Genomic DNA, 17,500 nt, shown 5'->3' with positions numbered 1-17,500 from the left:
GAGAGAGAAGATAGAGAGAGAGGGAAAGAGAGGTAGAGAGAAAGGAGAGAGAGAGAGAGGGGAAAGAGAGAGAGAGGGAAAGAGCAGAGAGAGGAGAGAGAGAGAGAGAGAGAGAGAGAGAGAGAAGAGAGGGAAAAGTAGAGAGAGAGAGAGAGAGAGGAGAAGGGGAAAAGAGCGAGAGGGAGAGCGGAGAGAGACAGGGAAAGAGGCGCGAGGGAGCGAGAGAGGAGAGCGAGAGCGAGAGAGGAGAGCGCGAGGGATAGAGCAGAGAGCGGGAACGAGCTAGAGATAGAGATATCGAGGGACAGAGATAGAGCTGGAGATTGCGAGCGAGAAGAGAGTAGCGAGAAGATAGAGGGAGAGCTGAGAGCGGGAAAGCTACTGAGCTAGATCAGCGAGAGAGATATACTCTCTCTCTCTATCTCTCTCTCTCTCTCTGTACCTCTCTCTCCCTCTCTCTCTCTCTCTCTCTCTCTCTCTCTCTGTACCTCTGTCTCTCTAAACTAAACACTAAACTACAAATACACTACACTACATCTACACTACATTTCTGTCCTGGTGGAAATGACCGGTGTCAGGACGACAATGTTCTCGTGCACAGATCTGACGGACAGATTTAGGACCATGAGATTATGTACAGTACTGTATGCTGTATGCTGACCTGTACAGTACAATCACGTCACCACAACACAACTGAAAACATGCATCAAAAAACTGTACGCTTCCTTCCTTCCTTCCTTCCTTCCTTCCTTCCTTTTTTTCTTCCTTCCTTCCCTTTCTTCTGTCCTCCGTTCTTTTTATCCATAGTTCCATCTTTCCTCCTCTCCTGTCATCTTTCCTTACTGCTTTACATCCTTCCTTCCTTCCTTCCTTCCTTCCTTCCTTCCTTCTGTCTATACTCCCTCCCTTCTTCCCTCAGCCCCCAGGCCCCACAAGATTATCTATTTTCATTCGTTTCTCACCATCTTTCCCTTGTTCCTCTGTGCCACTTTTTCCTTGCTCTACCTGCTAGCTACCTCTATTTACACACACACACACACACACACACACACACACACACACACACACACACACACACACACACACACACAGTATCCATTTGTCTCTATTGAAGGGTGTCTTCAGAGAGACCACTGAGGATGCACCAAAATAGATCAGCCTTTTTATACTAAGAGAGAGAGAGAGAGAGAGAGAGAGAGAGAGAGAGAGAGAGAGACAGTGTGTACTCACTTATATCTGACTGGTGCTTTTCCTCCCTGAGGGGTCCCCATATTCCACCCAGAAGAACGCACGTGTCCACATTTATCATCTAAATCATGGCCGTGTAAACCAGCGTCTGTGGGTTCATCTCTTCATGTCGGGAGAGACATCCAGTGTCACGGGGATGCACAATGTCTGTGTTTGTGAACACAAGCTTATTAACATGGCATAACCTCTGTGCCTGGTTCTCTATCTGCACACACACACACACACACACACACACACACACACACACACACACACAGAGCCAGAGTGACTTTTTGTGGAAGAAACTATTGAAGAAAGTAGTGTCCTGGTCGGTCTAAGAAATGATGAGAACACTTTTCGTAACATACGGGCAAGTTTCCAGCATTTCAGGAAGCTGTCAATAAAATAAAAAACTCAGTCTCTGTGGCACCTCGAGCTGAGTAAATGTGTGTGTGTGTGTGTGTGTGGGGGGGGGGGGTCTTGGGGGGGGGACGACGACTTTCAGCATGTAGCCAGCAAAAATGTCCACACTCAGAAGACACTCGTTCAGATCTACTCAGCACAGACGTGTTTAGTGTCTGCTGACTTTAAACCGGAGGAAAAATAGTGCCAAATATTAAAAAAATTATAATTATAAAAAAAATCCATCCTAATAATAAAATCCTTAAAATTTATTTTTTAGTGTAGCTGATATTTTGTGCCTTTCCCTTTGTTCTCTCTCTCTCTCATCTAAGCGCTCGCTCTCGCGCTCTCGCGCGCTCGGGGCGCGCGCTTCGCGCTCTCGTAGGGAGGCGCGCGCGCAGTCGGTGCGCCGAGAGAACGCGCGAGGCAAGAGGAGGAGCGGAGCGGGCGGAGGGAGGCGCGCGCGCGCGAGAAAGAGAGCGAGCACGGGGAGTGAGACGAGGCGAGCGAAAGAGCAAGAAGGAGGAGGGCGGGCGGGCGAGGAGGGGGGGAGCGAGGGCGCGAGCAGAGGGAGGCGCGAGCGCGCGGGCGAAAGAGAGGCGAGAGAGAGAGGGGAGGGGAAAGGGAGAGAGAGAGGGAGAAGAGAGAAGGAGAGCGAGCGGGAGGGAGGGAGAGAGAGAGGTGGAGAGGGAGATCGAAGGAGGATGAGGAGCGAGAGTCGAGAGAGCGAGGAGCTCTCTCTCTCTCTCTCTATCTTTCTCTCTCTCTCTCTCTCTCTCTCTCTCTCTCTCTCTCTCTCTCTCTCTCTCTCTCTCTCTCTCTCTCTCTCTCTCTCTCCCCCCCCCCGGGATAGTCAGAATAAAGGCATATTATAAAACACTTTCCAGGAAAGTGCTCTTATGGTCTGTTTTAAAGTGCTGGGTCACGGACATGTGATAGCATGTAGTGCTTCCTACGGCTGCCTGGAACAAGCTGTTAATGCTATCTAAATAAATTAACCCCTATCTGCCTCAGCGCCGTCCTGAGACCCGTGATCCATTTCCCCCTAAACATGGATGAACAACTGCAAACACACTCTATGTCACTAAACATAAGTCTAACACCAGCCTATTAAAACCACCGAGGACTCGAACGATACCGTGGGATTTAAAACGTCCCGCATGATCGTTGACAAAGGAAAAAGAGGTTCTTGTGGTTGACGGAGGCCAATGTGACCTTCTGGAGAACCTCCTTCCTGCTGAGCTCCTTCTTCTTCTTCTTTTTTTCTCTTTGCTTTTCTCTTCTCCCCCAATTCTTTTTTCTTTGTGTCTGTCACTGTTATTATGGCGCCTTTTCAAACTTCCTTTTGAAGTGCACTTGAATTAGAGCCTTAGCCATGCGTGAGAAAGAGACACAGGGATTTCACCGGTGTATCATTAGATGCGTTAGATTAAATGCTTTATGGGAAGTAGCCTGCTTCTGTCTCATTTTTGTCTTATGCTTAATCCCGACTAAAATAAGTTTGGAGATCATAAATACTGACTATGTTGGCCATATAAATGCATAAGTAAACAGAAATTCGATTCCCACCTCCGCCATGTGTTTGTGGAGTTTGTATGTTCTCCCTGTGCTTAGGGGGTTTCCTCTGGGTACACCGGTTTCCTCCCCTAATTCACAGACATGTGTTGTAGACGTCTCTAAATTGTCTGTAATGTGTAAATTGGTGTTTTTGTCAGATTGCGTCCCCTGGGTTTTCCTCGCCTTGTGCCCCGAGTCTCCTGGGATAGACGCCAGGTTCCCTGTGGTGCTGTGTAGGATAAGCGGTACGAAAACCGAATGGATGGGATGGATGGATTTTTAATTTGCCATACGGTCGTTGCTACGGAAACAACATAGGTGTTGCTATAGAAACTTATTAGAACAAGAACATTAATATAAATCTGCTGTTTGCCTTTGAGATGAACTACAGTCTGGGCTGCTGCTGTAGGGACCTCCTGACCAATCAGAATCGAGCACACTACAGCATTGTGGACACACAAATCCCAGGACTGGCTTTCTCAGTGGTTATGGAGTTTATTTGGTGTAAAGAATCCAAAAAAAAAGAAGGTGAAACCTCAGATACTCATATTTCAAAGCCATCAAATGGCTGCTAAGTACGTGAAGCCGAACCATGCAGAAGTCAGAGACGGGAGAAATGTGTGCGATGTGAGACAGAGACACGGGCCGGCGCATTAGTCTTCGTTCAGGCTCGTATTCTGCCATGTCAATATTGTCTGGACCACAGCTTACGCCGCCTTCTCCCTCCTCTCCACTCCGTATTGACTCGGCAGCGCAAAGCAAACACGACGTGGCAACATTGACATAACTCAGAGAGTTGAGTAATTGAGACCTGTAAGAGAAAGAGCTATTGGCTTTTCCAGCACCGTTAGTTAGATGTTGAGAAGATGGCTACGGCCAGAGCATGAGGAAGAACTTTGGCTAGATGAATCATTGTTGATTTGAGTGAATAATGCGCTCTTGCTGCTCTCTGCCGAGAGACCGTAACGCTGACAGTCGACAAGCCTGGACGCAGCTCGCTGTTCCAGTTTGTGAGAGAAGGTTCAGTGCACCTTTGTGTAAATACAGTGCATGATGCAACCGTGCCGTAGTCCGCAGGTGTGTCTCTGTGCTGCTTTTTTCTTGTCTACTGTCCTCCCTTTTCCTATTTATACCCCTGAGGTCACTGCGAGTTCACGGTTACCGGAGACAATGTTTTGAATGTTTAATTGCTGTATTAGTTGAATAATTCAAATGTACAAATGTAAGGATTAACAAATCCCCTCCCTCCCCTCCCCGAACCCCCCCGCCCTAACCTGTAATTTTTGCTCCCACTTTCCATGCTTCCATTTTTAATTTTTTTTTTTCTGAATAATTAATTAACCCCGTTCACCGAGGGTCTCTGTGCACGCCGGGATGTGTTTCGATGTCGTGCAACACCTAAATTTCTCTCCCTTCTCCTTCACAGACCGACAACTTCCCCACCGAGCCCAATTACATGGGGAGCAGGCAGCAGTTTGTTCAAAGGTAAGTTCTATTAAATTACTCGTTCAGCCGTCACAGATGCCTGGACCCCCCCCCACCCGCCCTGCTTTCACCAGCGAGTGTATGTCTCAAATTAGAACAAACCATTCTCAATTTCCTGTGTCATTTATTTCCTTTTTTTTTTTTTTTTCTGAATTTCTCATCAAATAGCAGTTCAACGTTTAAGGACCCGGAGCGCGTGAGTCTGAGGGACAGTGGACACGGGGACAGCGACCAGGCCGACAGCGATCAGGACACCAATAAGGGCTCGTGCTGCGACATGTCCGCCAAGGAAGCTCTGAAGATGAAGGCAACTGGGCTCAAGCCTCAACCACTTGAGCAGGGTGAGTCTCCTTCTTTGTTTTTATACATCCACAGTATTTAGTCTTGTTTGTTTGTGCCTCAAGGCCCTTTTGAATCTGAGTAGCGTCAGATCCAACTGGTTCAGCTAAAAAAAAATATATAAAAAAATAATAAAATATAAAATATAAATATAAAATATAAAATTTACTTCGAGTCAAACTTCGAGCCTCGACTTTCTTTGTATTTGTCTGTCAACACGCCTCTCCTGTTATCTTTTGTTCTTGGGTTAATAGGCTTTATTGGCACGATTGCTTTACATACAACATCGCCAAAGCAATTACAAGTTGGTCGACGACGTATAATGGTGCAGATGCCAATACATAAACAACGTTAATAATTTATTTTGGATCGCTGCTATCTCTCGTTCTCAGTGTTTCGTCGGCTCGTCTGCTTTACAGGTCACCCTGCCAAAGCAATCACACGTCAGAGGCAATGCCATGACAAGATCCCAGCATACGAATAACATCACGTGTCATTTCTGCTTTCTCCGTTTCCTCCATGTATTCTTTTAGTATTCGTTTGTCGCCTCTAAGTCTGGATTGTTTATCACTATTATATTAGATCTTGGGGGGCACGGTGGCTTAGTGGTTAGCACGTGTGCCTCACACCTCCAGGGTTGGGGGTTCAATTCCCACCTCTGCCTTGTGTGTGTGGAGTTTGCATGTTCTCCCCGTGCCTCGGGGGTTTCCTCCGGGTACTCCGGTTTCCTCCCCCAGTCCAAAGACATGCATGGTAGGTTGATTGGCATCTCTGGAAAATTGTCCGTAGTGTGTGTGTGTGTGTGTGAGTGAATGAGAGTGTGTGTGCGCCCTGTGATGGGTTGGCTCTCTGTCCAGGGTGTATCCTGCCTCGATGCCCGATGACGCCTGAGATAGGCACAGGCTCCCCGTGACCCGAGAAGTTCGGATAAAGCGGTAGAAGATGAATGGATGAATGAATATTAGAACTTTATTTGATCTGCCAAAGTGTTACAGCCACTCTGACTTTCAAAGCCCTTCCCTCCTCTAGTCAGTTTTTTTCCTCCTCTTTCTATACAATTTACAATCTTTCTATTTTATCAGCCCGATCCCGTTCTCTCATCTTTTACTCTCTCTCTCTCTCTCATTCTCTCACTCCCTCATTCTTGTATTCCAGTACCGTTCTCAGTTTATCAAACCAGACAAGCCATTATGATTTTATAAGCCAAACCACTTTAGCCTCTCCATTTAGTCCATGCTGGAGAAGCGCTGGGAGCGTGCTTCTTTATAACGTTCATAATGGAACATGGAAAGCGACTTATCGCGCAGCAGGAGAAATTACGTGCTCAGCCTGATTAAATATGAATAATTATTCCCCGTTCCATGTCGCGCAGACAAATGACTAGTGACGTCCGTCGAACAATTCCTTGAACTCCACTGACAGTTAAAGAGTCACATGGTCCATGTGAGAAGGCTGAAGAATTGTTTGCTCTTGTTCATTAAAGAGGTCTTGCGCATCCATCCAGGGACATGCTGAGTCACATTTAAAACTATTACACCAAAGCTTTATCCATCAAAAGAGAATTTAGAACTAAAAACATTTGTGTGTGTGTGTGTGTGTGTGTGTGTGTGTGTGTGTGTGTGTGTGTGTGTGTGTGTGTGTTGGCAGTTTAAATAAATGGCTTGTGAAAAGCGATAAATCAGACAGAACAGTACAATTAATCAATAGAACAGAAGGAATCTTCTGCTGTCTGGGCCGAGACACCGGAGTACTAGGCCATTGATGTCTGCCTCGATTTAACTGTGTGAGCTTTGTGTGTGTTTCAATGAAATTCAGGAGAAAAAAAAAACGTGTAAATGCACTGAAAAGAGAAATTGGCCAATTAAAGAGGCCCATATGTTTCTTATTTTTATGACAGTAGTCATTTAATGGTGCATGGGAATAGATGGAAAATGGCTGAAATGTGCTTTTTTAGCAGTGCGACTCACTCACATGTTCAGCAGAGCGCTGTCATCTGTGTGTGTGTGTGTGTGTGTGTGTGTGTGTGTGTGTGTGTGTGTGTGTGTGTGTGTGAGTGTGTGTGTGAGTGTGTGTGTGAGTGTTTGAGAATGTGTGCTTGTGTGTGTGTGTGTGAGTGTGTGCTTGTGTGTGTGTGTGTGTGTGTGTGTGTGTGTGTGTGTGTGTGTGTGTGTGTGTGTTTTGAGTGTGTGAGAGTGTGTGTGTGTGTGTATGTTAGTGTGTGTGTGTGTGAGTGAGTGTGTGTGTATGTGTGTGTGGGTTTGAGAGTGAGTGTGAGTGAGTGTGAGTGTTTGAGAGTGTGTGTGTTTTGAGTGTGATTGTGTGAGTGTGTGTTCGAGAGTGAGTGTGTGTGTGTGTGTGTGTTTTGAGTGTGTGAGAGTGAGTGTGTGTGGGGGCATGCCTGTAGGTGTATGTTTGGGGTATTTGTGAGTGTGTCATTATGTTTGTGTTTTTTAACTGAGGATTGTTGTCTCGGTATGTGTGTGTTATTGTGAGTGTGTGTGTGTGAGTGTGTATGTGTATATAATACCTGATGCCAGGGCAGATCAGTTTGTAAAGCTCAGTGGTGAACAATGCGAGCACTTTTCGACCTTGTGCTGTAGTGTGTGTTACACCTTTGGGTTTTGAGCCATCATACTGCAAGCAAAGTGATCTATAATGCATTATGTTGCATTATTGTTGTGTGGTTTAAAGTGGAGTCGCATAGCTTTGTCTTGGGCAGGGGGCAGTGTAGTGTAGTGTAGTGTAGTGTGTGTGTGTGTGTAGTGTAGTGTGTGTGTGTGTAGTGTAGTGTAGTGTAGTGTGTGTGTGTGTGTGTGTGTGTGTGTGTGTGTGTGTGTGTGTGTGTGTGTGTGTGTGTGTGTTGTGTTGTGTTGTGTGTGTGTGTGTGTGTGTGTGTGTGTGTGTGTGTGTGTGTGTGGGTGTGTGTTTGTGTGTGTGTGTGTGTGTGTGTGAGTGTGTAAGGGCTTCTGGTCAGCTGTATCTAAGTGTATATATTTCTGTATTTGTGAGTTCGTTCCTCGGTCAACACTCATGAAGTGATAAATCCTTAGCATCACGTAGGGTTTAACACTGACTACCACACTGACCGAGGATTTAACTGAAGATTTATTCGGACGCTGTGAGAGACGGCAGAAAAGACTTGAACTGTCCACTTGAGCAGTCAGTAAAGCCTGCAGCCTGCAGTCATCAAGCCCAAAGCGTGGACACTTCATCCTGTCCATGTGTGTGTCCATGTTCACTCCCTGGGCCATGTTTATTAGGCAGTAATTCAAGCAGAGAAAGAGAGAGCAGGCTCGAAGCTCTGCTGCACATAAATAAGCAACTCTTCTCCTCCACAGACTCTCTCTCTCTCTCTCTCTCTCTCTCTCTCTCTCTCTCTCTCTCTCTCTCTCTCTCTCTCTCTCTAGCTCTAGGCCTAGACATGATCCACTCCAATTAGGGTGTACTCTACAGCATTCATTTAGCAGATGCTAGACAAAGCTGAAGTGAAACCATCCAAAGTGCAACACCAGCATGAATTCATCCACACAATCCTCTAGCCAGGTCTTTGACTTGATCAGACCGACAAACTCGTACTGATCAAATCTAATTAAAATGGGTTTTTTTTGTCTCCTGACACCATAAACAAAGCATTAATATTTTTTGGCCTAATCGATGGACCAGCCAAAGTAAATAGTTCAGATTTATAATCAAAAAATCTTTGTCAGGATGCTTTATTTAAAAAAAAAAAATGCAATAGGGTAAATATGGGGGCGTTCACACTGCAGTTTAGTCTGTAAATATAAACACAACTCGTAGTCGGCTCTTCAGGAGGTAAAGTGACCTGCGTGTGTGTTTAAATCGACGACGACATCGTCAGTATCCACAACACACATGTAGCATGAGGGTCAGGGGAACGTTGTGGGACACAGAGGTGGGTGAGGTGAGGTGAGGTGAGGTGAGGTGAGGTGTGGTGTGGTGTGGTGTGGTGTGGTGTGGTGGGTCACGTAGATTACTGGGCAGAACAACACCAACATCAGAAAACAACATAAATATGGTGAGTCGATATAATTGTGTTCTTCAGGCATGTTTGTGATGATGTAAGATGAACATAAATGCACCGGACTTTCAGAGACTCGAGTGAGTTTGAAACCAAAGCGCCGGGAACAATCACACTGGAACTCAGCAAACATGTCGAATGTGAAAACCATCAAAGATCAGATAACATTCAATATGATTTCCTGCCTCTAGTCTACATTTTCCACCGTTTTTCCTGAGCAGAGGTTAATACACACCAAATAGTGTGAGGAGTCTTAAACTCTCTCTCTCTCTCTCTCTCTCTCTCTCTCTCTCTCTCTCTCTCTCTCTCTCTCTCATCCTAGCATAATTGCATTAAATTGGATTAAAACCAAATTGCTCCAAGCACACACACTCACACACACACACACACACACACACACACACACACACACACACACACACACACACACACAGTAGTATTCCCCATCCTCACTGTCCACCGCATTAAAGACACATGCTTTCCTGTTTTCCATTTACTCAGAAACTGATTAATTAAGCTCCCCAAATTGCGAACTGTGTATTAATTAAGCCGAAGTGTATCACAAGCTTTAATTTTTATTTTTTTGCCAGTGTCTATTAATTGGTGATTAATTGATGCAAGGACTCTCCCAGAGCATCATCTAATCATAAAACGTCTACATCGGTGGTTCGGTTCTATTCCTGTCTATCGCGCTGGCCACAGAGATGTGTGTGTGTGATAAAGTGTGTGTAAGTGTGTGTGTGTGTGTGAGTTAGTGGGAGTGTGCACATGGAAGACGAGAGGAGGCGGGGAGGCGCTTTCTTTAGATTGCTGGGCGAGTGTTCTGGATGACCTCGTCTAATTGCATTTGATTGAAGAGCGATAATCAAATTGCTTCCCCTTTTATTGTCCCTTCTCCTCTCTTTCATTCGCCGTAGTGCCACGGTAACCTTAGCTTATTACAGAGTGACAGAGAGAGAGAGAGAGAGAGAGAGAGAGAGAGAGAGAGAGAGAGAGAGAGAGAGAGAGAGAGAGCAGAGAGATGGAATGTTTTAGCAGTAATGGAACTGAGGAACTGAGCAGCACAGCAAGGTAAATATTAGGATAGTAGCATGTTTCTGAGGTTCTTCACCTTCCCTCTTCTTCCTGCTTATGTTATTTAATCAGAATCCCCATAAACATAGCAACATTTACAGCACACACAGAGTCACGCTCACACGGAAAGTCTATCGTGCCGAAGCTATCCCAGAGCACTGGCTTATTGATTTGGCCGTAGCAATCGACAGAATCGACTAGACCGGTTTGGCCTACAAAAGTTGATTCACCTGAACTGCTCCAAAGAGCTCAACTATCAGCAGAACGCTATAGACATCTCTATAAAAACTAGCTGGTGTGAGAACGCCTCGTCAGTAGATGGGTTCAGTAACAGACCAAATACCGCGTATAGCCTTTATGCCCAAATAAAGAGATCCGTTGCCTTGCCATGGAAACATGAAAATGAGTAGAGCATAAAACTTATTTATTTATTTATTTATTTATTTATTTATTTATTTATTTGTCTGTCTGTTTGTTTGTTTATTATTTATTTTGTTTGTTTGTTTGTTTGTTTGTTTGTTTGTTTGGCCAGATATTAGATTATATTTTAAATGATTTTTCTGCACTTTATTCACAATAGTCAATCTGTTCTGCCACTAAATACTCATATATATGTTTTTTAATACTGTTTTCTCTATATATTTTTTCACAGATAAACTTTAAGTCAAAATAAGATCCATTAGAGATCCATTCGAGATCCATTAGAGATCCATTTCCTCATTAAAGCAGTATAAAAACTTTATATATGTTTATAGTTTCGCTTTACGTTTGTGTTTGATATGGATTCAGTGTTAAATCTCATCTATTTGGTCCTATTTTTGTCATTTGCTTATTGTTAGTCATTGAAATCCTACCGTATCTGTTCCACTATATTCCATTAAATCATTGATCTGCATTTATTTCTCATGTTTCTCATATAACCAACTTCAGTAGCTAGTGCATTCGATTCATAATCAGCTGCATTCTATTCAGAATCAGATGCATTTGATTCGGTTCATACTGTATTTGAATCAAAACCTACTGCATTTGATTCAGTACATAGTGAATTTGATTATTGTATTTGATTCAGTACCAACTGCATTCGATTCAGTTTATATTACATTTAATTCAGAACCTAATGCATTTGATTCAGTACATAGTGAATTTGACTATTGTATTTGATTCAGTAACAACTAATTCAGTTTATGTTTGTTTCATGCATTTTAATTGATACCTACTGCATTTGAATCCAAACCTTCTGCATTTGACAGTACATGAATTTGACTGTTGTATTTGATTCAATACCTATTCAATTCGATTCAGTACCAACTGCATTTGATTCAGTTCATATTCCATTTGATTGCGAACCATACGAATTTTAATTTGGTTCATGCATTGATACCTACTGCATTTGATTCAGTTCCTGTTGTATTTGATTCAGTACCCACTGCATTTGACTCAGTACCATCTGCATTCGATTCATTTCCTACCTACGCACTGTATCTCTTCACTGTCCTCTTAAATATAATCTCTAAACAGGAGCGAGAGCTGAGAGTTCACTCCTCTGCACAGGTACGTGTTAGCTCTCCAATTAAAAGTGTTACCCAAGAGGCCACAAGCCAATTGCAGTAAAAAGAAAAAGCCGCATGTACAGTACCATCCTTCAGTCCTCTTTCTTTAAACGACTCCAGACTCCTGAAACACATCCACTTCGAGGAAGTTAAACAATTAATTATCGTTTTCAATCCAGATGCCCTTTTTAGCAGCACGTTACTGAGGAAGTGGCTTCCACTCAACTAGTAGGATTCAGCACAATCCATATTGACAGACTTCTAAAGGTCATTTCCTGTCTTTCATATTTTACGTGGCTACAAAGCCTGCATTGTGAAGCCAGAGTGTGTGTGTGTGTGTGTGTGTGTGTGTGTGTGTGTGTGTGTGTGTGTGTGTGTGTGTGTGTGTGTGTGTGTGTGTGGGTGTGTGGGTGTGTGTGTTTGGCTGATTTGTTTTGAAACGCGTCTCACATGGAGTTCATCCTCTCCTGCTAACTGCCGGAATAAATTATCACTTCGGCTCTCCTCGTAGATGTGTTTTCTGTATTTTCATTTCGAAACATGTAATGCTGCTTGCGCCTTGGTAAGTTATGCGTCTCTATTTTTCCCCTCGTCTCCCCTCTTTTCACTAGCGTAAGTGGAACGCTATGCAAATCGAAGCACAGGCAGCGTGTTAGTAGAAGTGGTTGTGATTTTCTAGGGCAGTAATGGGGGGTGGGGGCTGTGGGAAAGCATTAGCAGCAGGAAGGTAATGTCTTTTCAGATCCCCAGCTAAAGCTTTTTAAGATCTGGCCAGCCAGATATCAAGCAATCGCACAGTCAGGTTCTCGGCTTAAAAAAAAAAAGAAGAAGAAGAAGAAAAAGAAAGAAAGAAAGAAAAAATCAAGCCACACTGGTGGCAGTGATAGAGACCATCTGCACAGTTTTGCTTAAAGTACGTCGTCTAGTTATTATTAGCTAATCCAACACATTTAAATTGTAGTCTCTGGCTCCTAGCAGCTGGCTCGTACGTGCCAAAGAAAAATTTAAAGGTAAGAGGGAATAAAAAAAAGTGGCAGTAGTTTTGCAAAGAAAAACATGCACGTTAGCATTTGCTTTAAAAGTGCTGAGCGTACAATAAACTCCACCAGGCCTGAAATTTATTTTCCGGAAGCCGATACAGATGAAACTGGGTCTCTGTGAATTTAGCAGCACTGTATTATAGGCCTTATTTTTTATTTTTAGTACTTTTACCGAGCCCAAGTTCCAGCCAGAATAAATCGGCGGAATCGTCCCCGGACGCAGTGCCTAAAAACTCTAATTAATATCATATAACTTTTAAATGAATATAGATTTCCTGTGCATATGTCAGTGTATTTAATCATATCGTGCAACTGAGATTTTTATCGGCGTCATTCACGCTGCAGCCTGAAAAAAATAGACTGACGACAACAAATACATTGCATGACAACAAACACTGCATCTAGAAATATTCCCTGGATAAAAAGATCAACCAAATGGCTTTTCTTTATTTGTGTTTAAATATATATTTATATTTATTGGGTATACTTACAAGTGTGAAACATGCACCCATAGAAGCATCAGAATTGTATTTGATTCAGTTCATATTCCATTTGATTCAGTGCCTACTACATTTGACTCAGTACTTACTTCATTCGATTCAGTTTCTATTGTATTGTAGGAAATACTTACAAGTGTGAAACATGCATCTATAGAAGCATCAGAATTGTATTTGATTCAGTTCATATTCCATTTGATTCAGTACCTACTACATTTGACTCAGTACAAACTTCATTTGACTCAGTACATACTTCATTCGGTTCAGTTTCTATTGTATTGTAGGAAATACTTACAAGTGTGGAACATGCAAATAAATTACAGATTAATCAATACTTCATCAGAACAATATGTTTGATACTTTAGAAATGCAACAACAAAAAATAAGAGAATATTTAACTTTTTTTTTTTTTAACCAGAAATATTAGAAGCTTATGAAGCTCATATGAAAGTGGATGCTCTAGCTCACTCGGGACAATCTATCATAAAAAATATATATTTTTCCTACAAATGTTTAAATCTTTAAAGTAAATGGTGATATCAAACCCACTGATATCAAAAGGCCTTACACTGAAAGCTAACAGTGTCTTGGCTAATTTTATATCAGACTTGCGGCGATAAAATCATTCGTTTGTTTCTTCTGAATGAAAAAGTCCCACGAGACGACTTCTGTTCGGAGAGGAATGCCAGCGTAGTGGTAAAAAGGGTTAAGTCCAGAAATAATGAAATAAAAAGTTTAGTCATGTGGTCAAGCTCACGCCAGCGTTCACGGACCAGCAGTGACTCTGCCTCTTTCTCAGTTCCTGTGTGGCTGGATGGAGAAGCGATGGTGAGCTCACAGTCTGCAGCGAAGCAAAGGCCAGAGTTGAGCTTTCGACTCTGTATAAGTCTGAGCGCACGATTCCCACAGAGACGAGCCGGCATTCTCTCGTAACCATTCCAGATGGCTCGCTCCACAATTATCAGAGCTTTCAAAGATTCAGAGAGATCGGCGAGAACGTTCAGCAGCGGACCATCGCGTGAGATTTGTTCCAGCTCAGACACCCAGCAGGACGCCCACGCGTCAGTCAACAACAAGGATACAAACATTGCACGTCTCCATGTTCTTTGAATCGGATGTGCCCTAGAAAACGAGAGCCTGGGATGAGTCAACTAAACCGCCATTAGTGTCTTTGTTTGATGTTTCGATCAACCCACCTCTTTATGACAGATGTTATGCAAATTTCTTTCATGCCATCGTGTTCGTTGTTTTTGTTTTTTTTAAGTGTTTGCTTTTCATGATTTGTTGAAAGTAAACTTTACCTCATTTTTACTACGCTATTAATGGCAGAACAGCTGGAGTGTTTAGCCTCAATGCGAAGGCTTTAATTACACTATTTGCATGCACGAGGCCTTAGCAGGTAACATTGTTATTACTTAATGCTGTCGCACAGCTGTCTTTGATCGTGTTTAATTGGCCCTTTCTAGCGAGCGTCTCAATTCTCTGATGAAAAGGACGTCTCAGATGTTCCGGATTCCGGCGACATGTTTTATTTCGTGTGAGACGGGCCGAATAAACATTAGGACTTTTCACACTCATTCTAAACCCTGCTTTGAGCTCGGCTAGGACGGCGATTCACACGTGTAGTTTAGGAGCGGTGTCAGGACGACGTTTCCTCTGGGTTAGCAAAGCTTTGGCGGTGTTAGTCACTTAAACACCCAATCGGATCAGAGCATGCTTTAGACACTCATAAAAAAACACTTTCTTTCTTTTCTTTTCTTTTCTTTTTTATGTCTTTGTTTACTTGCACCTCAGGAGGTTTAAAACAGTCAAGGGGGATTTACACAGCAACGTTCAATCCTCGTGAAAGCTGTCATTTGTAGCCGTTATTATTCGATCACGGTTCTCGGGGGCGGTTCTCAAAAACGCTGATCAGAAAGTTAATCCAGGGTTTAGTGATGTACGGTGTGAAACGTCAGATTAGGAAGAGTTGGGATTAATGGCTAATGCTGGGTAAAGTGTGAAACGTCAAACATATAACCCAGGATTCTGTTTACTCTGAGTTTACGTTCAACCAGGGCAACAATTTCAACTGTGAAGTCTTAATGTTTCTTGGTTTCTGAGCTGGAGACAGACTGGAGACTTCCACACTTTTCTCTTTTTCACTTTTTTCCCGTCTTCTTTATTTCCCAATTGTTTTTTCAGTAAAACTAAACAAAACGAGCCGTTGATACACACGAGCGTCAGACGTAACATTCCCGGGAAAGCAATTAGAACCCTGAGCAGGCAGAAGATCTCCTGCTCTTATTGCCCGACTGTGATTCAGGTACCTCTGTGTTTGATAACTGTCTCTCCTTCCTCGCCTCGTTCTCACTCAGGGATACAAGCCTGTGTATGCTGGAAATCGCTTTAGAGCACTAAGCCACCACAATCCTACCGAAAAGGCTGCAAATCGTTTAAAAGCAATATCACCATCTTAAGCTTCCCGTTCCTTTTATTTAAGGGATTTAACGGATTAGTTGTTTTATTTTTCTTCCAGTTTTAATATGCAAGCTTTCGTTCTATTGTCTGGACGGAACAGCGGGGCCGGTCTCAGCGTTACTCTGTGTATTTTATCCCCGAGGTAGAGAGGACATGATCACTCGGATGTCACGCTCGCATGCACCCCACGCTTTCTTTTAATCTGCAGCTCTGCAGCTGGAGATCCAAGCTCCTCGTTAGCCTCCCGCTCACGCTAGAAGGAGCTAATAACAAGACTGCGGCCTTTGTCTTTCTCAGGGAGCCGGTCATAAATCTGTGACATTAGCCCACTGCCCTCGGTGACTAATTATGGTCTGTTCATGAAAGTGACGCCCCATTTCTCACGTGACATCATCAGTATCTGTGCTTCAGTAACCGACGTCCGACGTCTTCACCTCAATCCTTCTTTCCACGCTCTACTGAATCATCTGTCAGGAATGAATGAATGAATGAATGGATGAATGAAAGGATTTTGTTCAGTGCCTTTATGGGCATCTTTTCCAGATCTGGTCATTAATTACAGCACAGTCTAATTCCTCCTTCAGCCTCCTTTTTGCAGGCATCTAAACCGCGCTGCGTTGCGAGAGCTGTAATTGGACGTCGCCACGCTTCGTGGTCTGAAACGCTTTGATTGCCCCGAGCCTTTCTCGTTGTTCTTTATGATCTTCAGCATCTGACCTTATCACTTGAATCCAGCCAGTTTGACTTAAAGGTTGGAAACAATGTTTTTTGCTTAAAAAGGCCAGTCCAGTTCACGGCGAGATTCGGAAAAGTCTTTCGTTTTGTTTTTGTTTTTTTTTCCTGAATGCAGCAGATCCGGTTTAACCCGACAGTCAAACTCATTTATTCGTATTCGATTATAGGAGCAACAGAGAGCTCCAGAGCTCGTGTAAATTTACTCAAGTTTCAACATTAATAACGTTTACCGTGATTGGCTAATCAAATTTTAATGGCTTCTTTATTCCAGCTCCACGATTCAGCAACAGATCCCTTCCTGAAAAACACCTCAAATTTAAACAAAACCATGAATTCGTTAAGACTAGACATTTATTAGGACATCACAAATGCTCTCCTGTAGAGATTAAAGAAGCGAACTGACACGCCGCAGTGGCCGAGCTGCATTATTGGAAGATTTCGTATTTAAGAAGGATTTTACTTGAAGTCTTGTTTGTGATGCTACATAAAAATGAGCTGTTTTCACTTCCACATGATACAAACCCACATTGGTATCGTTCACTTCACACGACTTGTTTTAGTCACCATTAACACTGGAACTGGTGTTAACATTGTAATAGTTGTTTAGTTCCTAATTAAAAAAAAAATATCCAGCAGCAATTTTAGGTCTTACTGTGATACCGCGTCCTGTTTAAGTAACGAGGGATTTTCTTTTTTTTCATTATAAAGTCATTTACGGGGGCACGGTGGCTTAGTGGTTAGCACGTTCGCCTCACACCTCCAGGGTTGGGGGTTCGATTCTCGCATCCGCCTTGTGTGTGTGGAGTTTGCATGTTCTCCCCGTGCCTCAGGGGTTTCCTCCGGGTTCTCCGGTTTCCTCCCCCGGTCCAAAGACATGCATGGTAGGTTGATTGGCATCTCTGGAAAATTGTCCATAGTGTGTGTGTGTGTGTGTGTGAGTGAATGAGAGTGTGTGTGTGCCCTGTGATGGGTTGGCACTCCGTCCAGGGTGTATCCTGCCTTGATGCCCGATGACGCCTGAGAAGTTCGGATAAGCGGTAGAGAATGAATGAATAAAGCTGTTTACATAACCGACAGCCTGTAAATATCTGACGG

General features: G+C 43.4%; 1 protein-coding gene across 1 annotated transcript in view; it reads left to right on the top strand.

Moving 5' to 3' along the window:
• pcdh17 (protocadherin 17) overlaps window positions 1-17,500 on the top strand; it is a 64,734-nt gene that overhangs the window by 20,862 nt on the left and 26,372 nt on the right. The window contains exons 3-4 of the mRNA XM_047810207.1: window positions 4,613-4,671; window positions 4,840-5,012. Coding sequence (XP_047666163.1) covers window positions 4,613-4,671; window positions 4,840-5,012 — 232 coding nt within the window. The remainder of the gene's footprint in view (window positions 1-4,612; window positions 4,672-4,839; window positions 5,013-17,500) is intronic.

This window comes from Tachysurus fulvidraco, chromosome 2 (genome assembly GCF_022655615.1).
Source record: "Tachysurus fulvidraco isolate hzauxx_2018 chromosome 2, HZAU_PFXX_2.0, whole genome shotgun sequence".
In the NCBI taxonomy this organism is placed as follows: domain Eukaryota; kingdom Metazoa; phylum Chordata; class Actinopteri; order Siluriformes; family Bagridae; genus Tachysurus; species Tachysurus fulvidraco.
This window is presented reverse-complemented; position numbering and strand designations above follow the sequence as displayed.